A 21891-nucleotide genomic window follows, 5' to 3' on the forward strand; every position below is an offset into this window, starting at 1 on the left:
TTAGAGACCAGCACTGGTTTAAGCAATGTGCTCTACAGACACATTAAAGGCGTTTAGACTCGTTCTGTTTCCACAAATTCGACACAAATAAAACACATTTTAACTTGATTCCAAAATGATATAGATCCGATTATTCTAAAATTAATGTCTGAGTATAGTATAGTACTTGAAGCTTTGCAAATGATTATATAAGACATTGGGGCACATAGGCCAATAGCACGTACATTATTTTACATGAGCTACATATCTATGTGTAAAATGCATAGATGGCCAATTACACAAGAGTCCCTCTATTTAAAATAATCAAAATAACATTATACATATACAACTAATAAGAGCTTATCTGTAAGATACACAGTGTCACTACCTCATTTTATGCCTCAATGTTTTATCGCATTTCAATGTGTATTTTGACAAAGTGTATTAATCTAATAGAAATACAAGTTAGTCTTCGGACAATGAAAAGTTCCATGTTCCAGAACAGGTATTATGTTCATCTGATTACAACATCTGTGCTTATGTCCCAGGGTTTACTCCATTCTTCGTCTACAAAAGAAACCCAGTATTCTACATCAATACATGCTGTCGAACTACAGTTCATATATTCTGATATAGATACAAAGACAGTTAGCATAAGAGAGTAGAAATAATGGCAGTCAATTGTGTTTTCTTGAGATAATCTAAAAAGTAAACAAAAAGCGAGTTAGGGTGCATTTCTTTAATTCATATATTGAGTCTAAAATGTGTTTTTTAAATTTATTCAACCATAATTTAACCAGGATGTCCCTTTGAAGCCCCAATAACATTTCCTCAAGCAAGACTGACCAAGGAGAGAGTAAAAAAAAAAAAAAACACTGACTAACATTGAACTGTACAGTGCATACACAGACCATACTGGGCGCTTCAATATTTATATTAGCTAGAGATGCAGTCTGCAACTTTCGAGATGGACAGATTCATTCTTTAAACCTCACATTTCGGGCTTGATGTACAACATGTTGTTTATATATGCATAATCTCTAGATTAACCATCATACCTCCGTTAGTCATGACATTCCAAGTTTGAAAGGGAGGGGTTTAGGTGACACGGGGCCATATCGGCACAAACACGACACAGTACACCATTTATGGGCACCCGTTCTTGGTCCAACATGTGGCCAAAAGTAGCAGGCCGTGTCTTTAATGGTTGACCTGCGCATTGACCAGGGCGAAGTAAGCCCCTTCTTTAGCCATGAGTTCAGTGTGGGTGCCCTGCTCGGCCACTTGGCCGTTCTGAATGACCGCAATCTTGTCTGCGTTGTGGATTGTGGACAGCCGGTGGGCAATCACGATGCAGGTACGGCCCAGTCGGGCGTCATCCAGGGCCTGCTGGACGATCTATGGGGGGTATGGGGGGTGGGGGGGGGTGGGGGGGGGTGTGGAAAGAGAGGATGACAGGGAAAAAGGGAAAGAGAGAACGATCATTTGGTAAGCAGGCAGAGTCAACACTGAGCCTTTGTGAAGCTAGAAGCTTTTTTGGTCACCCGTTAATTACCGATGTATATACAATTATGAATGTGTTGATTTATTCATTAATCTATCATTTCATGAAAGGCTCTAAAAAAATCACGAGATTTACCTTCTCACTCTCTGTGTCCAGGGCAGAAGTGGCTTCATCCAGCAGCAGTATTTTAGGCTGTCGGACCAGGGCGCGGGCAATGGCTATCCTCTGCTTCTGACCTCCAGACATCTGGGTCCCCTTGTCCCCAACACTGGTGTTGTATTTCTGATGAAACAACAAAAAACAAACGTATTGTGTTTGTCAGAATTGAATACGAGTTAATCACATCTATTGAATAAAGGCCCCTTTATGGCAGTTGTCATATTCCTTATAGACAACAAGCCTAAAACCCCACAAAGCATGCAACAAATCTTGAGATTTGTAAGTTTTTAAAAAGCTATAAAAAACTACTGTTCATTAATGTCCATTGAGTGAGAGAAGACAACATTTCTACTGTGATTCCCTTTGAAGAGACACCTAATATCATCATAATGCTACATAGACCCGGCGGAATGGGGGGGCATTGCTTTGCCCCCCAAAAATGGTTTGGGTAAAATGCTTCCCAATACTGTACTTAACTAATTACTGTTGGGAATGTAGCTCTCTTGCTTTCATCTGCAAATGTGATCGAAGACGTGCTTCATTAAGTAATGTGATTACTAAAGTTACAAAGAGTGTAACTACTGCAGTTACTAAAAGCTTTAAAATCTGATTGACAACTGTGTATTTCACTATTGTATAGCCTTAGTAAGCCATGCATACTCAAACTATTTGCTTTCCATCCCTCGTGCTGAAGCTACTATTCTACATTTCAAAGTAGGATAAATGTGAGCACATGGAAATCACGTTTGTTCCAGGGCCAGGCCTGATGCTACAGCCTATCATTTCTTCCCCCATTTCCAACACTATACTCCTCCCATTTCCAACACTATACTCCTCCCATTTCTAACTTTATACTCCTCCCATTTCCAACTTTATGCTCCTGCTATTTCCAACACTCTACTCCTTCCAGTGTACTGTAGTGTTGTTGTACCTCTGGCAGGCCCATGATGAAGTCATGTATGTTGGCCTTCTTGGCAGCTTCCTCAATCTCAGCCTGGGAGACCACTCGGCTGTTGTCCCCATACTGAATGTTCTCCGTGATGGTGCAATCAAACAGAATGGGTTCCTGTGACACCAGGCCGAGCTGAGACCGCAGCCATGCAAGGTTCAGAGTCTTTGCATCCTGCCCATCCACTAGCTGAGACACGTAAAGAAGTAATATACAGGTCAGTAGCTGAGACACGTAAAGAAGTAATATACAGGTCAGTAGCTGAGACACGTAAAGAAGTAATATACAGGTCAGTAGCTGAGACACATAAATAAGTAATATACAGGTCAGTAGCTGAGACATGGAAAAAAATTATAAACAGGCAGGGCCGGTTCTAAGCATGACATAACTGGTTGCTTAGGGCCCACATCTGCTATTTTCTAGCAATGGCATGAGGGGGTGTAGTATATGGCCAATATACCACAGCTAAGGCCTGTTTAATAAATGACACAATGCACAATTCCTGGATCATTGAATGTGGTAATGTAGCACATGGGAATCATAAGCTCAGCAACAGGGCCAAAAGCACACCTACATTTTTGCAGGACCACGTAAGCTGAGCTGGCCAAGAAGAGCGACTGACTGACTGACTTTTCAGTCACGTTTCAAATGTGGCGTGATGTTAGTGCGTGACAAAATGATCAAATGTAGAGATGCTATACCGACACTGGGCAAACGTAAAGCATCGTGGTGTAGTGGTGAAAGACGTGGCCATTCACATGGGTGACCCGGGTTCCATTTAATGGGCTACGTACTTCCCTTTTACAATAATACTGCTCACCTGTCGGCGCGTGTTAGTTGTATACATTTGTCTGATGGCGCGACTTTAGCTAGATAAATAAACATGATACTCTGAAAAATATATTTAAGAACGTATTTTTTAAGAAACAAGTAAAGAACTATCCAGAACATTGCTCTGTACCTCACCGACTAAATTCCATTTGATTATTAGTATGCATAGCTTCCCGTTTCACGTGGAGCTGAAGAAGCAGTGATTAGTGCAAATACGGCAGGACCATTTCACTATTACAGTCCAATGTAAAGTATGCAGCAGGCATTTCACCAACCCTGTTCCTGGAGATCAACTGTCCTGTAGGATTTCTCACCAACTCTAATTTAACACACCTGATTCCAATAATTGCGCAGTAAAAGAGGGGTTTTCCACGATTCTCTCTTTTCACTAGACGAAAAAGAGAGTTATTGTCACCTACATTGACAGTTATTGTATCAATGTCATTGACGAATGAAGGAAAAATGTACGTTGTTGTGGCATGAAATGAAATAGCTTTGGCAGTGTAAAGTTCATCTTCAGTCTCGCTCGTAATTGCTCAATTCTTACGACTCCAAGTAGAGAGATACTATTAGTCCTATTACTGGCTAATACGCCATTAAACTTAATAAGAAACATTAGTCAGTTTGACACAATGCTTAATGTTGTCTAGCTAAATATTCAAACGGTGTAATTTTAATTCATCATAAAATGATTTAATGTTGAGACGTTATTGTATGACGAGGTAGTATGTCCCAATTGGTCCCAATACTGTCATACTCGTTTCTATATACTACACAGAACTTACTTCACCATCATCCGCAAAGTACGTACATGTACGTAGTATGCAATTTGAGATTCATAATGGATCATGATTACTGTGCTGTCCTCGAACCAGCTTCACTGGACGTAATTTCATGAAAATAAGTGCCTTCGTATTTGTTTATGTATGTCGATGCATACATCTTAAATCCTCCAGCTCGCTAGCTGGAGCCTTGCAAATCATCTTGCAAATACGATTAACATTGTTGATTTTAGGCAACTCTTGTAAACCCCTTGAATAAAAGAGTACCATTATTTTAATAACGGAGCGGCACACCGGAAATGCAGGAGCAGTATTAAGGAGAATGGGGAAGCGGTTGTGCAGGGAGTCCATTGCGGTCCGGCTGAACTAGGCATTCCTGGTTCGTTTTCTGGTTTGTTTGGTAGGTCTAATCATTAACCGGCATTCTTAATATGATATGTAGTTTCAGCTTCTCACCACTAAGAGGGGTAAGTGGACAGTTTAGGAGACGTTAGTGGACCATCTTTGGTTGACACCAACGAAGCCCAGAGGGAGGCTGCATTGGAGTCACGGCTTATGCAAAATCTGGAAGTTTAATAGCCTCCATTTGTTGCAGGTAGGCTTTGATGATGTTACGTAATGAGATAGTAGGAGTAAAAAAAATAGTTTAAAACGATAAAATAGAAATCTACAGAGCAAAGTAGAGTAATGTTTTGGGTTCTAAGTGTGTTTTTTAAAGTTAAGTAAATATGATATAAGGAGATATAATGAGTTTCCAGGTCAGTGAGGTTCGCTACATGTTGAAAAGTCTATAAAATGTTCTTAGCGATGTGATGCATTATTGACTACAGAAAAGATAAATTGGTGTATTTTGATTTATAATTCCTGTACTGTTCGTTGTTTTCTGTTACTGTAATAGAAGCTAATGACTTTGTACAGAGTAGATATAAAGTTATAACAAGTATTACATTCAATTTCAATTACCTAGTTAATTAACATAATTAAATGATTTTGGAATGTGGACCATCCTTGGTTGACGTCACCGTAGCACAGAGGTGGATGCACTCAAGTCACGTTTTAACGTTTAACAAACTTTCATCTATTCACTACAGAATAAATGACACGGAAAGAGAAGCATTGCCCGGTGTCCTCATTTCAAGTATGTAGCGCTGCTTGAACCGCCTGGAATTCTGAGGCACAAGGGTGTACTGACCATATACCACACCCCCTCTGGCTTCAGGGCCAATATATTCCAATATCAAAGTAAGATCAGAGAACTAGAACAACAACAGAAACGGTGAAATTCTAGAATACTAAGATAAAGGACGATCCATCTATGGTAACATACCATTGACACTAGAATACTGCCAAGTGTTACCACCATATTCAGCCTCAACAACCGTCACTAAATGTGTTCCTGTAAACAGGGAGGTGATTATAAACTGACCACTTGTCCTTCAGCGGGGTTATAGAAGCGCTCCAGTAGTTGTACGGAAGTGCTTTTCCCACAGCCACTCTCCCCGACCAGGGCCAGGGTCTGACCAGGCCCTACAGACACGTTCAAGCCCTGGAGAACCTTCACGTTCTGGCGGGTCGGGTACGCAAAGTGGATCCCTCGAAATTCAATGTTGCCGGCAAAGTCTGACTGGAAACAAAGATAGTTTTGTGAAGGTAATGTGATGGTTTCTATATTTATTTGCATGTTTTAATTTGAGGAAGAGATCATGTAAAGCTCCCTTACTGGCTTCTTTCCCTCCTCACTGTAAATGTCAATCTCAGGGTCCTTCTCCAACAGTTTGATAATTCTTGCTGCTGCCGTTTTGGCTTTGCCAAAGTCAGGAGCAAAAGACGAGGACTCTCCGATGTTCATGGCGGCAAAAATGATCACGGAAAACACGCTGTGAACGAAAGGGGTGATGCGGCGTAATCAGCGGCGTGTTACACGGATCAGATAGCTGAAGTATTATGTACAGGATACTCACAGGAACACGTTTTCATACTGCGTGTAACAGTGCGCAATAAGCCAGGCACCAAAGCGGAAGATTGCAGCGTTGACCATGTAGGGGATGGCTTGGGAAAGGGCGAATGTCAGTCCGTAGATGGGTGCCTTGACCAAACCATTCCTGAGACGTTGAACGAAAACCATTATAGTCAGACTGTGCTACTGTATGTTATAAGTTGATTCTGTTACAAAGTGAAATTGTATTTACTTGTATGGTCTCTCTAGACTGTCCATGAACTTGTAGAAAAAAACATCCTCCCGGGTCAATGCGACGACTGTCTTGAAGTTTTCAACAGTCTCAGTTGAGATCTAGAATATGTATTTAAAAAAAGAAAATAGAATTGGAACTCAAATCCAATTAAATTGGAACTCAACCCAAAATTTCCAGGTGATATATTGTACAATGAGATGGAGAGGAAAGTAGTCAGCAGAACCTAATCCTAGTTTCAAATATGAATATCATTTCCCAGCATCCCAGAAGGCATTGCATTAAAACGCAATGTGTTACCTTCCCAGACTGCTCCAGGGCCCCTTGGTCTTTGGAGGCATGGCCTGCCATGGCCCTCATCTGGATGAAGTTGGCTCCGATGAGAAAGGGAACACAGGCGAGGATCAGGAGGGTGAGCTGCCAGCAGAAGACGAAGGCCACCACAATGGCAATGGTTAGAGTGCAGATACAGTTGGTGAGGAGACCCAGCCTGGCCCCAGTTGCCTGGTGAGAACAGAGGATATTTTAGAAGATTGTAGCACATAAGGAAGAATCTAAGACCATTCTGACTTACAGAATATTTCTAGATCCATGATATCCTTCGTCGATGATTTTGGACTGCCATGTTCTACTAAAACCTCAGGTGTTCAATTAACTTCTGGCCCAGAGACATAATGTTTACTTTTTGTTGTCAAATAATGTATTTTGCTTGGGGCTGGAGGATCCCCTTTTGGCCTGGTTATGACAAAAAAAAAAGCCTGCCGTTTGGTCGAGTTCATGATGCTGTTGACCTTAACATGGGCCCCAAAAACAGAGGAAGAAAAAAGTCTGATAACATCAAAGATACATCACTATATTGTGCAGCTGGTATGTGGTTCTGTATATATATATTTTGGACTGTAAATCCATCAACAGACAAAGCAGGTGAATTGATAGATGAGCACACATGCACATGCAGAGTGGTGTGTTGCCCTGTCCTTTTGGCTTCTACAGTATCTCAGTGTCATTCTAAATGCATTACACTCCTTACCCCTTTAACCAGAGATGCATCTGAGGCCAGTCTGGTAGTTAGAACCCCCACTGCATTTTCATGGTCATCAAACCATCCAATCTCCTGTGAACAAAACAGTTTGTTGTTCCGAGGTCAGACAGCAAAGTGGCAGTGTGGAATATTCAAGGTTTTGCTCAGTTATTCTGGTATTATCGAAATGCTAAAGAAAATCAGCGATTAAAAGTGCCTTTGACTTTTTCTGTGGCAAAGGGCTGAAGTATTTATGTTTTTTCGTGAAAGTGTATCCTCTCCTACCTGTCTCAATATGGCATTAAAGACCTGCTTCCTTAGCCTCATGGTAAGAAGCTCTCCCGATTTTCCAAACATAAAACCCTGAAACAAACAATCAATACTGTGGCTTTAGAAAGTCACCACTACCTCTCAAAATGTTCACCTTTTGTTACCTTACAGCCTGAAATTAAAACACATAAAGCAGACCTTTCCGACACAGTATTTACACACAGTTTTTAAAAAATCTGAAAATGAATTACTCCTCTTTTTTAGGACTGCTGCAGTCATTTAACAAATCCTACTCCTCTCATGCTTTAGAAATATCCTTAAATAGTATTCTCATTAGATGCCGAACTGGCCGCCAGGTGAAAGAAAAAGTGTATACTCTGTCCAAATGGCAAGCTGAAATATGTCACGTCATTCATTCTGCACACGTGACTCAAAAACGCCCAATATACTGTATAAAATTAAACAAAATATTATAAGAATAAAAAAAAAATTATTTCAAAAACTCATAAACACAACAAATATGCAGAGCCTTTGTTCTATGGCTGTTGCTAAGGCGACTGTAGAACTCTATGGGTCCTTGAAATAACTGGCCCTGGGTTTTACATAGGAAATAGGGCATTTTGGACAGACATTTAATCCATAGACTAGCAAACCTTTATGAAGTAGGTGACAAAGGCCACCCCTCCGATGAGCAGAAAGAGCAGCGAAAACATCAAGGTTTTCTGTCGTTTGACTTCTGGGTCAATCTCCGCAAACACCTAGGTAGAAATAAAAATATTAGCCTGATACAATGTAAAATGATGCACATTCATCCATGACAGATCATAAAAACAAATAATACTAATCTAAGATTGAGGAATAAAGGTTTTTGCTGAAAGACCAGCGTTGGGCTGGATTTAAACCCATGCAGCAGCAGTGGGAGTCTAAATTATTCATTTAAAGATTCCAATAAATGTCTGTGTTGGATTAATCTATTTGCCATCAAAACTGGTCCTGTCTGAAATATGAAAATGATAAATGAAACCTGCAGGTATTTCTTATTACTGTTCTGGCAAAGATGCGTCTGTAGTAGATGACTATACTGTATTTTTCATGGATAGGCTGATATTAACATTGGCATACTCTGCATTTAGCAAGCAAAATTGCAAGGTGTCATAATCTTTCTCGCACTCACTCTCTTTTAATGTAAAAGTAATCCACACAGTGAGTAGTCATATAGTTGTAAGGTAGATGTAATCATATAGTTGTTTACAAAGGTAGATGTAATCATATAAGAACAGGGCTGCAGCTCCACAGATTAGGAAATTAAAACACCAGTTATTTACCCCAAAGACATTAGGCAACATTTCTGGTTATATCTCAGTGGTGAGCAAGTTATTCAAACGATTGATGAAAGAAGAACAACGTTGTATATCACGTAATCTTATACCACTGAGCAAAATAATTTCAAAGACACCTTTTCAAAGTTTTTTCAATGTTTTCAGCAACTTTTGTGTTCTATATGTTTTATGTCCTGAAAACCTAATGGCTGACCTGCAATGCTTTTTGGGACTTTTGGGGTGTCATCAGTGCACATGAAACAATACTGTTTTGGGGGGTTGAGTTTTTCAATTCTTCATGTGAACCAAATAGCTAGGTGTGAATCACTTACTCCGATGATCTTGGCAAAGAGGATGGCAACACAGGGATAAACGCCTCCCCCTACCAGGCTAGCTAGGACTCCAAACAAAAGGTAAGGCCATTCCGGCTTGTTCATGGCCAGGATTCGGCTGAGTGGGACGTCTGGAAGATTTGATTCATCTTCCTTCTGTAATGAACCATTGTCAATAAGAAAAGAAAATTGCATGACAAAGACCGTATGAACATGATATAACAGAACTTGGGCCTCTGACAATAGGTTATCAATATCCAGTATAACCACACGTTATAGAGTAGAAAGGTTATGATGGTTGAACAAAATATTACAAGAATGACATGTTTCAATGCGGATTCATTTAATTAGGAGGTTTTCTCACTGATGAAATTGAAAAATAAAATTTGCTAATGGTTCTCAATTAATTACAAATATAAAACAGAAAGATAATTGATTCCATATGCATACACGCCTGTCATAATAACACCTGAATGAGCAGGGGCAACCGATTCACTTTAGAAGTTGCATAATTAATTCAGTGGATTAAGGTGTTTCACATAATTTTCATTTAACCAGAAAAGGAACCAGGTAAGTCTAGTTCAACCGGTCCGCAATTGACACCGGTGAATATTTTTGCCCGCACTTTTTCCTACCAGGGACGCCCACATGACAGCCTATGTCTTTAGTCACTACACCACAGAACTGCATGTTTATCAAGTGTCGGCATGGCGTCTCGACATTAGATCATTAGTCATGCATTAACATCACGTGAAGTTTGAATATTTCCCTAGACACCATTAAGCTTTGTGTTCAACTGACTAACGTTTCTAATTAAGTTTACCTCCACCACAAATAGCATCTATGAAGTGCAAGGCTTTTACCACTGGCCATTTTAAAAGCTTATTAGTCATTTGTGAACGACATTGATACAGTAACTATCAATGTAGGTGACGATAACTGACTTTTTCGTCAAGTGAAAAGACGAGAGAATTGTGTAGGCAGCAACATTTTTATCTATCCAAATGGATAATTAAAAAACCCACCAGAACTGTTTAATTTCAGGCTTCCTATAACGTAGCTACTGAAGGTTGTAGCCAGCAAAGTTTTTGTCTGTCCTGAACAAATCCTAAGGCCTATTTTGACTGTGACAGGAGTCGAACACAGACTCTAACCACTACGCTATTTAACAAGAGGTAGCCCCAAAAACACTTGTCTCTGGAAGGTCCCTCAGTCGGTTAGAACATTTCCTTAAAAAAAAACAACATTCAAAGCAAATTCAGAATAAGGTTCTTCAAAAGTAGCAATCAATGTAAAGTCCATGGTATAGAAATGGAGAGAATATGTCCTGTGAATCTGTCTAGAACAGATCGTTCTCAAGAACTGAGTATTTGGGTGACAAGGGCAATAGTCAGGGAGGCCACCAAGAGGCTTATGGCAACCCTAAAGTTATACTCTTCCCTGGCTGAGCTGGGAGACACTGTGCTTACTGCAACAATGTCCCAGGTGCTTTTCACAAGCATTCATGGGAGAGAAAGAAACTCACATTCAGTCTCAGCCAGTTTGCCTGAAGGCATGTGGGAGACACTGAGACCAAGTGGAAGAGAATTTTATGGCTTGATGAGACTGTTAGAAACTGTCAAAGGGACCTCTAGCAAACCTTGACAAAAGAGGGTGAATACTTATGCATATTTTCTGTTTTATATTTGTAATTCATTTAGAAAAATGTGTAGGTTTTATTATGGCCATTTTTTTTTTGTGTGGGGCAAAAACCACTTATTGTTTTTGCCCCACCCATTTTTATTTATTTTGTCACACAATTAATTGTGGAAAAGTTCAGTCCAAAAAATACGTTTGAGAGTCGCTCTATGTAAAAATACCTTTTTCTCTTTCTTAGACTTCTTGGGTTTCTTCTTGGTGGATTTCCTTCTTAAACTGACTCTGTGGATCGAGTTCCCTCCCAAGTCACCATTTTCCCCTTCCAGCGCATGGCTATCTTCTGTGTAGGCCATGTCATAGAGCACAAGATCATTGTAATCAGGGAGGCTGTTGTCTTCACTAGTGTCCTCTACCTCTGGGTTCCCATGACTCTGATGAACAGCACACAACGTGGCGACAGTGGATTACATAATGTTACTTAGAGGGCTTACTCATTATATTTCGTTTTTCACAATGCCATAAACACAAGCTTTGCTAAGGCATATAACTCAAACGTGGTGTATGTGTGTACACATAACTGCCTCTGATCAACACGACTTAGAATTTGATTGATTCTCTTGAGTCAAAGACAGGCTATGTCCTAAATGCCGCCCTATTATCTTTGTCTTGTAAAGGCCAGGTTAAACTGAAAAGCACAAAACAGGGGATGGGTTGGCGTTTGGGATGCACCCAGGGGGAGGCAGTACCTGTTGCATGACCAGAGAGTAGTAGACACCCTTCTTAGCCATGAGCTCCCTGTGGGTGCCCTGCTCAACAACCTGGCCGTTGCTGAAGCCAGCGATCACGTCCGCTGTCCTGATGGTGGACAGACGATGGGCGATCATGATGGTGGTTCGGCCCGCCCTGGCCTGTGGAAAAACCATCATTCATTCAAAACACGACAGGGGTCATGTCATATTCACTAAGATCAAATCCAACAGGACCTTATGAATTCATTCTGGTTCTCGAGGTTTGCCCGATTGCTTTGCACAGGAGAAAGGCTACGATCAAATCAAATCAAGGGCGAGCCATTAAACGTGGGAACAGGTTTCTCAAAACGTGTATGAGAGGAACCTAAACCCTTACCCACCTGTATGGTCCTCTTGGAGGATACTAACCTTATCCAGAGCGGCCTGGACGATGGACTCACTCTGGGTGTCCAGAGCGGATGTGGCTTCGTCCAGCAGGAGGATCTTGGGGTTTTTGACCAGCGCTCGGGCGATAGCTATCCTTTGCTTCTGACCTCCACTTAGCTGGGCTCCCCGCTCCCCTACCATCGTGTTCAGCTTCTGTTAACGCCATGTGAAACGGAATGCTGATAACATGTTCCTATTGGTTTCCTACACTAGAATAAAAATGTCTTTTCAGTTGTAATTTATTTACAATACATTTATTATGATGTACTAACTAGAAATCCTCTCTACATCACAGTAGATATTTTAATACGGAGTACACATACGTCGGGGAGCTTGGCAATAAAGTCGTATGCATTCGCCTCTTTCACAGCCCGTTCAATGTCCTCATCTGTGGCATCCGCTTTGCCGTAGCGGATGTTCTCTGCAATGGTTGTCCCAAACAGCACAGGTTCCTGACTGACAATTCCTATGTTTTCCCTTAGCCATTTCACATTTAGGGTTCTGATGTCATGACCATCCAGAGTTATCTAAAAACAAAGATCCAAGATTAAATAGACCAGGGGTTCTCAAAGGTCTAGACCCCAGTGACCTTCTTTAGGGGCTTGAAATTTGCATAGAAAAGATTTGATAGAAATAACTATTTGACAGCTTTTTTACTACAGCGCCCTCCACTAATATTGCCCCCTTGGTAAATACGAGAAAAACAAGCAGTGAAAACAGTTATTTGCTGTTTATCTTTCATTTAAAATATTCACAGAAACTAGTTCAGTGTTTCTAAAACATGCCGGGAGAAATCTAAAACATGCAGGGCAGGGGGGAGCCCAGGAGCAGAGTTGAGAAACACTGCTGTGGTTTAAGTGAAATTAATGAAAAAAATTAATGTGAAATAAATAAAATAAATGTTTTCTCCAAAATGTGCACTTAAGTGATAATAACTTAAGTGAATTTATTTAAGTTCACCTGAGTGATTAGGAACATATAAGTGGTAAGCCATGACTTCCTGTTTCACTGGGGTATAAATATGAGGTGACACACTGGCCTAATTTACACAATCATTGTCATATTCATTGTCCGACCAAGGAAGCTTCAAAATTGGTTTATGCAGAAATTGTGACAGCAACTTTAATAGTTCACAGTTGGAAGCCAATGGTAAGAAAATTGTTTCCTAGAAAGGCTAAGGGGGGCTATAGCCACGTCACAAATCTGCATAGCCCCAGTTCAGCCCTTATTCTTAAAAACAAGAACTTCCTTATAACTCTGAAGTCATGAAAATCGACTATTTTCTTAGCCCCCCTTTGCATTGGGAGAGAAAGACTCCTGGCAGTAATTTTATGACAAAACCAACGTTCCACAAGAGGGCGCTGTATTACTATTTTACTCTCCACTGAACTTCAATGAACTTCTTCTCAATCTGATGACTCAGAACATAGGCATTCAGTACTGAGTACGTAAATAATTATGTGTGTGCGTTACACATGTTTTTGTGTGTGCATGTGCTTCTCTATGCACTTCAGGTGTACTCCTGTCCTGACCTTTCTCGAGTTTGGATCGTTAAGCATGGGAGTAGTGGCAAGGGGGCATGTGTCTCTTCATTATGACTGGACGTATATTCTGGGTCAGTAGAAATATACTTTAAACACACTTTTAATAAACCTTGGTTACATTGGTTCCTACCTGTCCTAAGTCTGGATCGTAGAAGCGCTGAAGGAGCTGAATGGTGGTGCTCTTTCCGCATCCACTGGCTCCGACCAGAGCGATCGTCTTCCCGCGTGGCACTGTCAAATTTACCCCCTGTAGAATCTGCAGTGACCAGAAACACACCACCACAACTCAAATGTCTTTCATTTGACTTTCGCATGGTTTGCCAGTTTGTCTGTTGTCATTGCATGCGAACACTTACGAAGCAAACATTTCAGTTGTTTGGCGATAGGTTAAGTAGAATCGGGACCTGTTTGGATTGAAATACAAAACTTACTTTGACCTCTTTCCTGGAGGGGTAATTGAAGTGTATGTCCTTGAACTCAATGTCTCCTCTTACGTGGTCTGGTTTATGACCTTCCTTGGAACTGCTGTCTATCGGACGTGGCTGTGGCACATGACACAGCAGAATGTCAACATTCAAAAACGTAAGTTCTTGTTATTGTTGTGACTTAAATTCTTAGAAAGGAAACGGTAAACAAGGTGTGTAACCGAGTGAATGCTTAACATTGTTTGTGGCAGAAAATCCACTGAGGTAAACGACGATAGGGAACCACATTATTTTATGACTTTAGGTCACCATGTGACCAATGTCAATTTGAGAATGGATCTCTTTGGCCGGACACATCATTCACACAAGATTCATTCAAAAACAGGCTAGTCCGGTCTGACATGTCAGCTTCATATGCATGCATGTAAACACACACCGCTGATCACACAAATGCACCTGCCTACTATCTCCATCCTTGTGGATATTAAAAGGGTGATTCAGGTGTACTAGACTACCTGATCAATGGTTTTGTAGACCTCATAGGCAGCACCCCGGGCTTTGGCGATGGCTTCCAAGTTAGGAGCCCCTTGGCCCAAAGAGAACGCCCCTATCATCACTGAGAAGAAGACCTGGTAACAACAGAAATAAAGAGACAGGGTGAGAAGTAGGATGCCAGAGTAAAAGGTTTCAAGACATTACAGAGGCCTTTAACCAATACATTATAATTCATTTTCCGTTTTTTAATACAGTGAAATTGTACATATGTTGGTTAATAAAAGCTTACTGTAATGGTTTTTCCAATTGTGTAGTTTTCTGGCTCGTCTACAGAGAGCTTGGTCCCATACCAGAAAGCTAATGCGTATGCCCCAAATATGACAAACTGGGTTAAGCCCATGGACACATTCGTGGTGATGGCCTTCTTTATCCCGTAGTTTTTAGCGTCCTCTAAGTTGTTTTCATACCTAAAATAGATCGAAGACAATTCTGAATTTCTGAATGTGTCTTGATTTTGGTAGTATATAATACTACTGGGCAGCAGTATGCTTTTGAGGGAACACATTATCATTGAGTTGTTAACTCACTTTTCCACAGCTTTCTTCTGACCATTGAAAGCAACGACTGTCCTGATGGCTACAAGGATCTCCTCCGCCACTGCCCCTGCCTTGGCATAGGCAGAAAGCTCCTTACTGGTCAGGGTGGCAAGAATCTACAATCAAATGAAAATACTGTCAAACTTGCAACCTTGTTGGTATCCGTTAAGACTTTATTCGACTGCTTGTAACTGCTTCTGTAAAAAGAGCTTAATGAAATGCATGATGTTTGCACACAATCTCCAATCAACCCCTAGTCCTTATGCCAGTGTACCTTTGGAAACCTGAAACGAGAGGATCATTTTAAACAAGGGGTTGACTGGTTTGAAATGATGCAACCAACTTCCGTTGCTACTGACAATAATAAGATTAAATTTTCTTTGCCAGTCATTGGTAGTCTTACTTTAGACCAGACAGCAGCTGATCCTGCCAGGAGAGGACTGATGGCCAAGATGACAAGGGTCAGCTTCCAGCCGAAGACGAAACCAATGATTAACCCTGTCAGGAAGGTACAGAAGAACTGCACAAACACACAGATCTTATCTCCAAGACCCTCGTTGATTGTGTTGATGTCGCTGGAGGGAGTAAACAAAGGTTGTTTATATCTTGGACATATGATCTAAGCTAAAATATTATTAAATTCATCATCAACAATATCACCCAAACGTTGATTATTCCAGTGTATAAACTTACTCAGTCATTCTGACATTCAGAACACCAATTTGGTGTGTATCAAACCATGCCATCTGTTGATGAAGGATGGCATGGAAGTATTTCTCCCGGATCCGTTTGGTCTGCTTGGTGGCTGTCAGTAAGAATAGCATTACTTGAAAGGTCCCCAGCAGTAACACAGCACATCCGATTCCAACAAAGTAATAGGCATTTCTGTAAGAGAATATATAGATTAAGCTGTATTAATTCAACAATAAAATCTGGATTTAGATTTGGTTATATACTGTACATATTTCAAATGTTTAGTTCCAAAACACTATCCATTTTCATATCTAGTTTTGCGTTTATTTTAAATATTTTGTTGAGAGAGACTGATATGTTTATCACATATCACAGTGTTATTTTTAAATAACTAACATATATTTTTCTGCTCTGATTGTGACAGTGTCTCGACCAATTAAAGGGTTTTCAAGACAAAGTTCAATTGTTTTTGTTAGTCATGTGTTGTCCCACCACTGAAGAACCAATCTGTAGAAATATAGAAAATGAATATAGAGTGTGTAAACAAAGCTTGTAACCTCTGCCTGCTTCATGGTAAACTGCATTAGAATCAAGATTTTCCAGGTTGTTTGGATGTTGAATGAATTGCCACCCACTGAGGGTAAAATAACACTTAAAAATAACCTTTTTATTTAGACTCAGATTCAATTTTATTGTCATTGTCCAAGTACAAGTACAGTACAATGAAATGCAGTTTGCGTCTAACCAGAATCACAAAAAGAAGAGTGCAGAAAAATTTACAAGGATTAAGTATATGTATGTAGAAGTGGAATGTTTAGATGTGCAATTAATGCAAATCCATTACATATGGCAATTCTAAATGTGAAGTGGATAATTTACAAATTTACAGAGAATGTACAGATATGAATTAAGTATAACGTATGTACAAGTGAGCTAAATAGTTGTGACAATTCTCAATGGCATTCTGAATTTGCAATCGAGGCAAATCGAAGGAGTAAGGTAGCATGTGCAACTGATGCAGGGATATCAGCTATGAGGTTCCTGAGGTTGACATGTGTATGTAACAATAGAAAATGCAAGTACAGTGGGAGTTCTAAATGTGCAATGAGGGCATTCTTGAGGTGTCGGCATGTGCAACTGAAATACAGGAATAGCAACAAAGACACGTGAACTGAAAAATCTAATCAGACTTGTAAGGCAGTGACAGAGTCCAGTAGTACAAAGGGTGGGTACAGTTAGTGACGGAATGTCATAGAGTTCAGCGAGGTTACAGCAGATGGGCGTTCTGTAAGGTCACATCTGTTTGGATGTGAATAAAAATAAAAACTGTGTAAGCGCTCTGGACCCTCCTTTCATTCTTTTTGCAAACGTTTCCTAATAGTCTCACTAGCAAATTCAAAATGTGCTTACAAGCTCTTACAGATTTGTCATCATGATGAATGTGTTTCATGCACAGGTAATTTAAAATAATTCATAGGAATGTATTTGCTTTAAAATTACTGAGTATACAGTATTACTCATTTCAGTGGGAGAGGTCTCAGGCATTCCTGGTACCCAAAATGTATGACCTAACAAGAGTTGCCTGGGGAAAGACGGATTTGGTTCAGTGGGTACAGTCTTTTGAATGAGCCCTACCAAGCTAGCTAAAGTAGTTTATGCTTTGTTTGAGTGTTCAGAATAATTTCTGTGCCATTTGAGTAACTCTTTAGTGCATATTTGTTTTACAAAAAATTAAACATAAGTTAGACTGACGTCTGTGGAATGTATTTGTGAATGCCGTAGTAACTGTACTGGGTGAAGGTCACTAGAATAAATGTGCAACCCATCCTGATGTTGGCCACACTACCCCCCCCCCCTCTCTCCTCAGCTCAGGACAACAGAGCTCAAGACACTCAAGAAACCCATGCAAACTCTCCCCATTGTCTGACAAAGCCTGTACCACGGACACGTGACATGCGTGATTCATTCTTTACAAGGTTTAACTAGTGTCATGCTACCGGTGCTATCTAGCTAGCAGGCATAAATCAGACTACTGAACCTAATTCATACATAGATCCAGATGACTGAACCTAATTCATGCATAGACCAGGATGACTGAACCTAATTCATGCATAGACCAGGATGACTGAACCTAATTCATACATAGATCAGGATGACTGAACCTAATTCATGCATAGATCAGGATGACTGAACCTAATTCATGCATAGATCAGGATGACTGAACCTAATTCATGCATAGATCAGGATGACTGAACCTAATTCATGCATAGATCAGGATGACTGAACCTAATTCATACATAGATCAGGATGACTGAACCTAATTCATGCATTGATCAGGATGACTGAACCTCATACATTCGCATTGTGCTTGGGTCAACGGTTTGTGTAGAACATTGTGTTCACTCCCTGCTGCCATAAATTATTTTTTATATATATTCTTTGTATTCAGTTTGCCTTTCCTTATGAAACAGTTAACATTATTTTTCATGGTTAATTGTTTAGTTACTAAGTTGTAAAAGCAGGACAGTTTACTACACAGTAATGAACCTTCCATTCCAGCTAGTCGAATTCCATCGGCCTGCCAGGAGAACCCTACAGTGGGTACCCTGTTCCAGGGTGTGGGTCACATAATACCAAACCAAACTGTATCGATAGAATTTTATTCTGTTACATTTAAAATTATAGCCCTCGGTAGCTTTTGAATAGAAATTCTGAGAAAATTAATTAGTTTGCGCACGTTAAGGTCCCCTTGAGAAAGATTTATGTTGAAAGAACACTAATGTGAAAAAGTATTGGATAAAGCATATATTTCCATGATAATGTTTACATTATTTACTGTACTGTACTCATTGGCACTTACTTAGTCATTTGAGCCTGAATATCAACTCCAGGCACTTGAATGCACCCCACAGTTGAGTTCAAGAAAACAGTGGCATTGGCTATGGAAAGATGACAATTCCAATATCAAATCATTGCTTAGATTATATGTCTCAGCAGTAATAAAAACATTACAGATACAGATCAGCCACTATCTTGTCAAACAGAACACATACTTGTAAGGTTTGTAAAGTACTGCTGTCCACTTTGTACAAAGTTGTCTGTCATGTCTCCAAACACCACACACATAAGAGGCAGGGCGATGCCGTGGATGGCGGAACAGAGCAGGCCGATGACCATCAGGAAGACCTCGCAACACGTAGCGTAGCGGAACTGTATCCAGAACACGCAAGAAACCATTGTCAGTTGACATGCACATTGGAGACGATTGCAGGACAGCAATCTGGATCGGTAATACAAGTGCAATGCTTTCCCATCTACTGTGAACTATGTTATGCGCGTGTATGTGCATAACATACAAAAATACTATTGTCTTTCCTGTTGGTTTTCAGACCAGAATCGGGACCTACCAGCTGGAAAAACCCCACCGTTCTTTGGGGTTCTTTTGGTTCCGTCTTTTTCTTTCTTCATTAGAAAAAGAACACATCCACAGTCAAGGGAATGATTTGTTTCACGGGTTGAGCACAGTGTGATAGGGCTTCAGTTGGAAGAGAATACGACAACATCCTTTACCTGCGCCCCTTCGCCGTCTTGGCCTCGATATCTGCGGTTTGGGGTTCTTCTTTCGTCTCCTCCGGAGGCTTCTCATCATCATCAAAGGCCAAGTTCGGGTAACCTCTTTGAAATGCCTCTGGAGAGAAAAATTATAATAAATTACATGAACAACATGAGCTCTCACTTTGACGTATGGACAGTATAGAAAACACACATGTATCAGTGATTTACAAATCTTTCAAATGTATTATCAACTAGGAAGCAGATGGAATCAGCCAGTAAATGGTGTGAGATAGATATCACCTTCCGGGATGGGTGCTAGATGCCCTGGCAATTCTCCCTCCCCAACTCCCATGGTTGCTGCTTCTCTGGAAAACAAAATAATATTTACTTTAAAAAAATAATAGCCTCAGTGCTCGGATGGATGATTTCCTGTTACCTAATTTCACCAAATATATGTATCAACTACTTTCAGCAAGAAGTCAGTGGACAGCTACACAAAAGCAAAATGACCTGATACATTGCGCGTAAAATGTGATGTAATTCAGCAAATAATTAGAGTGATGTATTTTCAATTGGAAGTAATTTCTGTGAGTTGATCAGTTAATGTTGCCAAATATTTTAAGAAAAAATATATACATTTTATTAAACAACAGAAAAAATTGGTTTAACTGGCATTTGCTCAGGTGCAAAAATCTTTTTACAGCATAAAAATATTCCAGATGATGTCATTTAATTCAGCTCTACATAAGATTTTGAACACCATACGTGTTTTGAAGCATCAATGAGAGAAAACCAAAAATCATTCTTTAATGAACAAAAAATACCAAGCCTATGTTTTCATGCTTTTCAGGTTGCTCTTGTTCCCTGAGAATGTGTTACGCAACACCTTCCATTTGTGTTGTTAAATAACATCCTGTAACGTTCCGTAACTCCAGCAGTTTCTTTTTGTAACTGCTAAGTTGCCACCAATTCTGGCACTATAAAGCATTTTTATGAGGGTATGAAATGTTATTCCACCTCAAAATGTATGAGATTTTATATTTTATATTATCACACAATACTAGATATGAAATATGAATGTATCTTTAAGCATATGTCCAACTCCACAATATAATTGGCATATAAAGGCTGGCATACACAACTGTTCTAGATAGTTGCGAAATAATGCACAATCCTTGCTTATACAGACTTTGTAGAAAATAACATGCACATAATGTGTATTGGGTAATAACTGTATGATGTGTTTAGGATGCATGCTATATAAAGACTTCATAATTTGTACCTCATCAAAAGTAAATGATATATTTTTGAAGCAAATTTGGAAATACACAAAATGTATGCATATTGAACCAAATATTGTAGTCTACAAAACATTGATCGATGCCACTTTAATGTATGTAGATGCATCCAACGTACCTTCAGAGAATCCAGAATATGCCTTAGGAGACAATCCACAAGCTCTCCTCTTAAAAGTTTAAAAGCATACCTCTCATACAAATTTCAGACAAATTAAGTCCTTTTTTGTGGGCAGGTACATTTTATGTTGTTACATGACACAGCAGCCTCATCAGCTGACAGGTCTCCTGGAGCCTATTTGCATTCCACTTTCAGCTGGGGGAGGTGTCATGATTATTCATTATATTGAACCATCAAGCCAATGCATATTTCACATTTTTACAAAGACATTAAATTTGATATGACCTATTTTGCCATGGATTTGACTTTGAAAAAGTATTTGATCTCCTGCTGATTTTGTATGTTTGCCCACTGACAAAGAAATTATCAGTCTATAATTTTAATGGTAGGTTTATTTGAATGGCGAGAGACAGAATAACAACAAAAAAATCCAGAAAAAACGCATCTCAATAATTTTATAAATTGATTTGCATTTTAATGAGTGAAATAAGTATTCGACCCCTCTGCAAAACATGACTTAGTACTTGGTGGCAAAACCCTTGTTGGCAATCACAGAGGTCAGACGTTTGTTGTAGTTGGCCACCAGGTTTGCACACATCTCAGGAGGGATTTTGTCCCACTCCTCATTGCAGATCCAGATCCTTTGGGTCATTGTCATGCAGGAATACCCACCCACGACCCATTTTCAATGCCCTGGCTGAGGGTTCTCACCCAAGATTTAACGGTACATGGCCCCGTCCATCGTCCCTTTGATGCAGTGAATTTGTCCTGTCCCCTTAGCAGAAAGGGGACCTTGCGGGCATGGCAGGATTTCAGTCCTTCACGGTGTAATGTGTTACCAATTGTTTTCTTGGTGACTATGGTCCCAGCTGCCTTGAGATCATTGACAAGATCTTCCTGTGTAGTTCTGGGCTGATTCCTCACCGTTCTCATGATCATTGCAACTGTGGTGAGATGCACAAAATGTACAAAATCAGCAGGGGATCAAATACGTTTTATCCCTCACTGTATATCTAAAA

General features: G+C 40.0%; 1 protein-coding gene across 1 annotated transcript; it reads right to left on the minus strand.

The window, feature by feature from the left end:
- Window positions 1-703: 703 nt before the first annotated feature.
- On the minus strand, window positions 704-20979 carry abcb5 (ATP-binding cassette, sub-family B (MDR/TAP), member 5). The gene is made up of 29 exons (XM_010884565.5): window positions 20873-20979; window positions 19757-19821; window positions 19472-19589; window positions 19309-19363; window positions 18955-19111; window positions 18762-18840; window positions 15902-16093; window positions 15612-15783; window positions 15200-15324; window positions 14902-15079; window positions 14633-14746; window positions 14124-14234; window positions 13823-13948; window positions 12472-12675; window positions 12131-12301; window positions 11720-11881; window positions 11195-11404; window positions 9336-9491; window positions 8338-8442; window positions 7700-7777; window positions 7424-7507; window positions 6694-6897; window positions 6394-6494; window positions 6166-6306; window positions 5925-6081; window positions 5631-5828; window positions 2574-2780; window positions 1619-1765; window positions 704-1377 (listed from the first exon to the last, which is right to left on the minus strand). Exons 2-29 carry the CDS (start codon window positions 19806-19808, stop codon window positions 1180-1182), a joined length of 4002 nt encoding a protein of 1333 aa, XP_010882867.1. The 5' UTR covers window positions 19809-19821; window positions 20873-20979; the 3' UTR covers window positions 704-1179.
- Between the last annotated feature and the right edge of the window lie 912 nt (window positions 20980-21891).

Source organism: Esox lucius, chromosome 20 (assembly GCF_011004845.1).
Source record: "Esox lucius isolate fEsoLuc1 chromosome 20, fEsoLuc1.pri, whole genome shotgun sequence".
In the NCBI taxonomy this organism is placed as follows: Eukaryota; Metazoa; Chordata; class Actinopteri; order Esociformes; family Esocidae; genus Esox; species Esox lucius.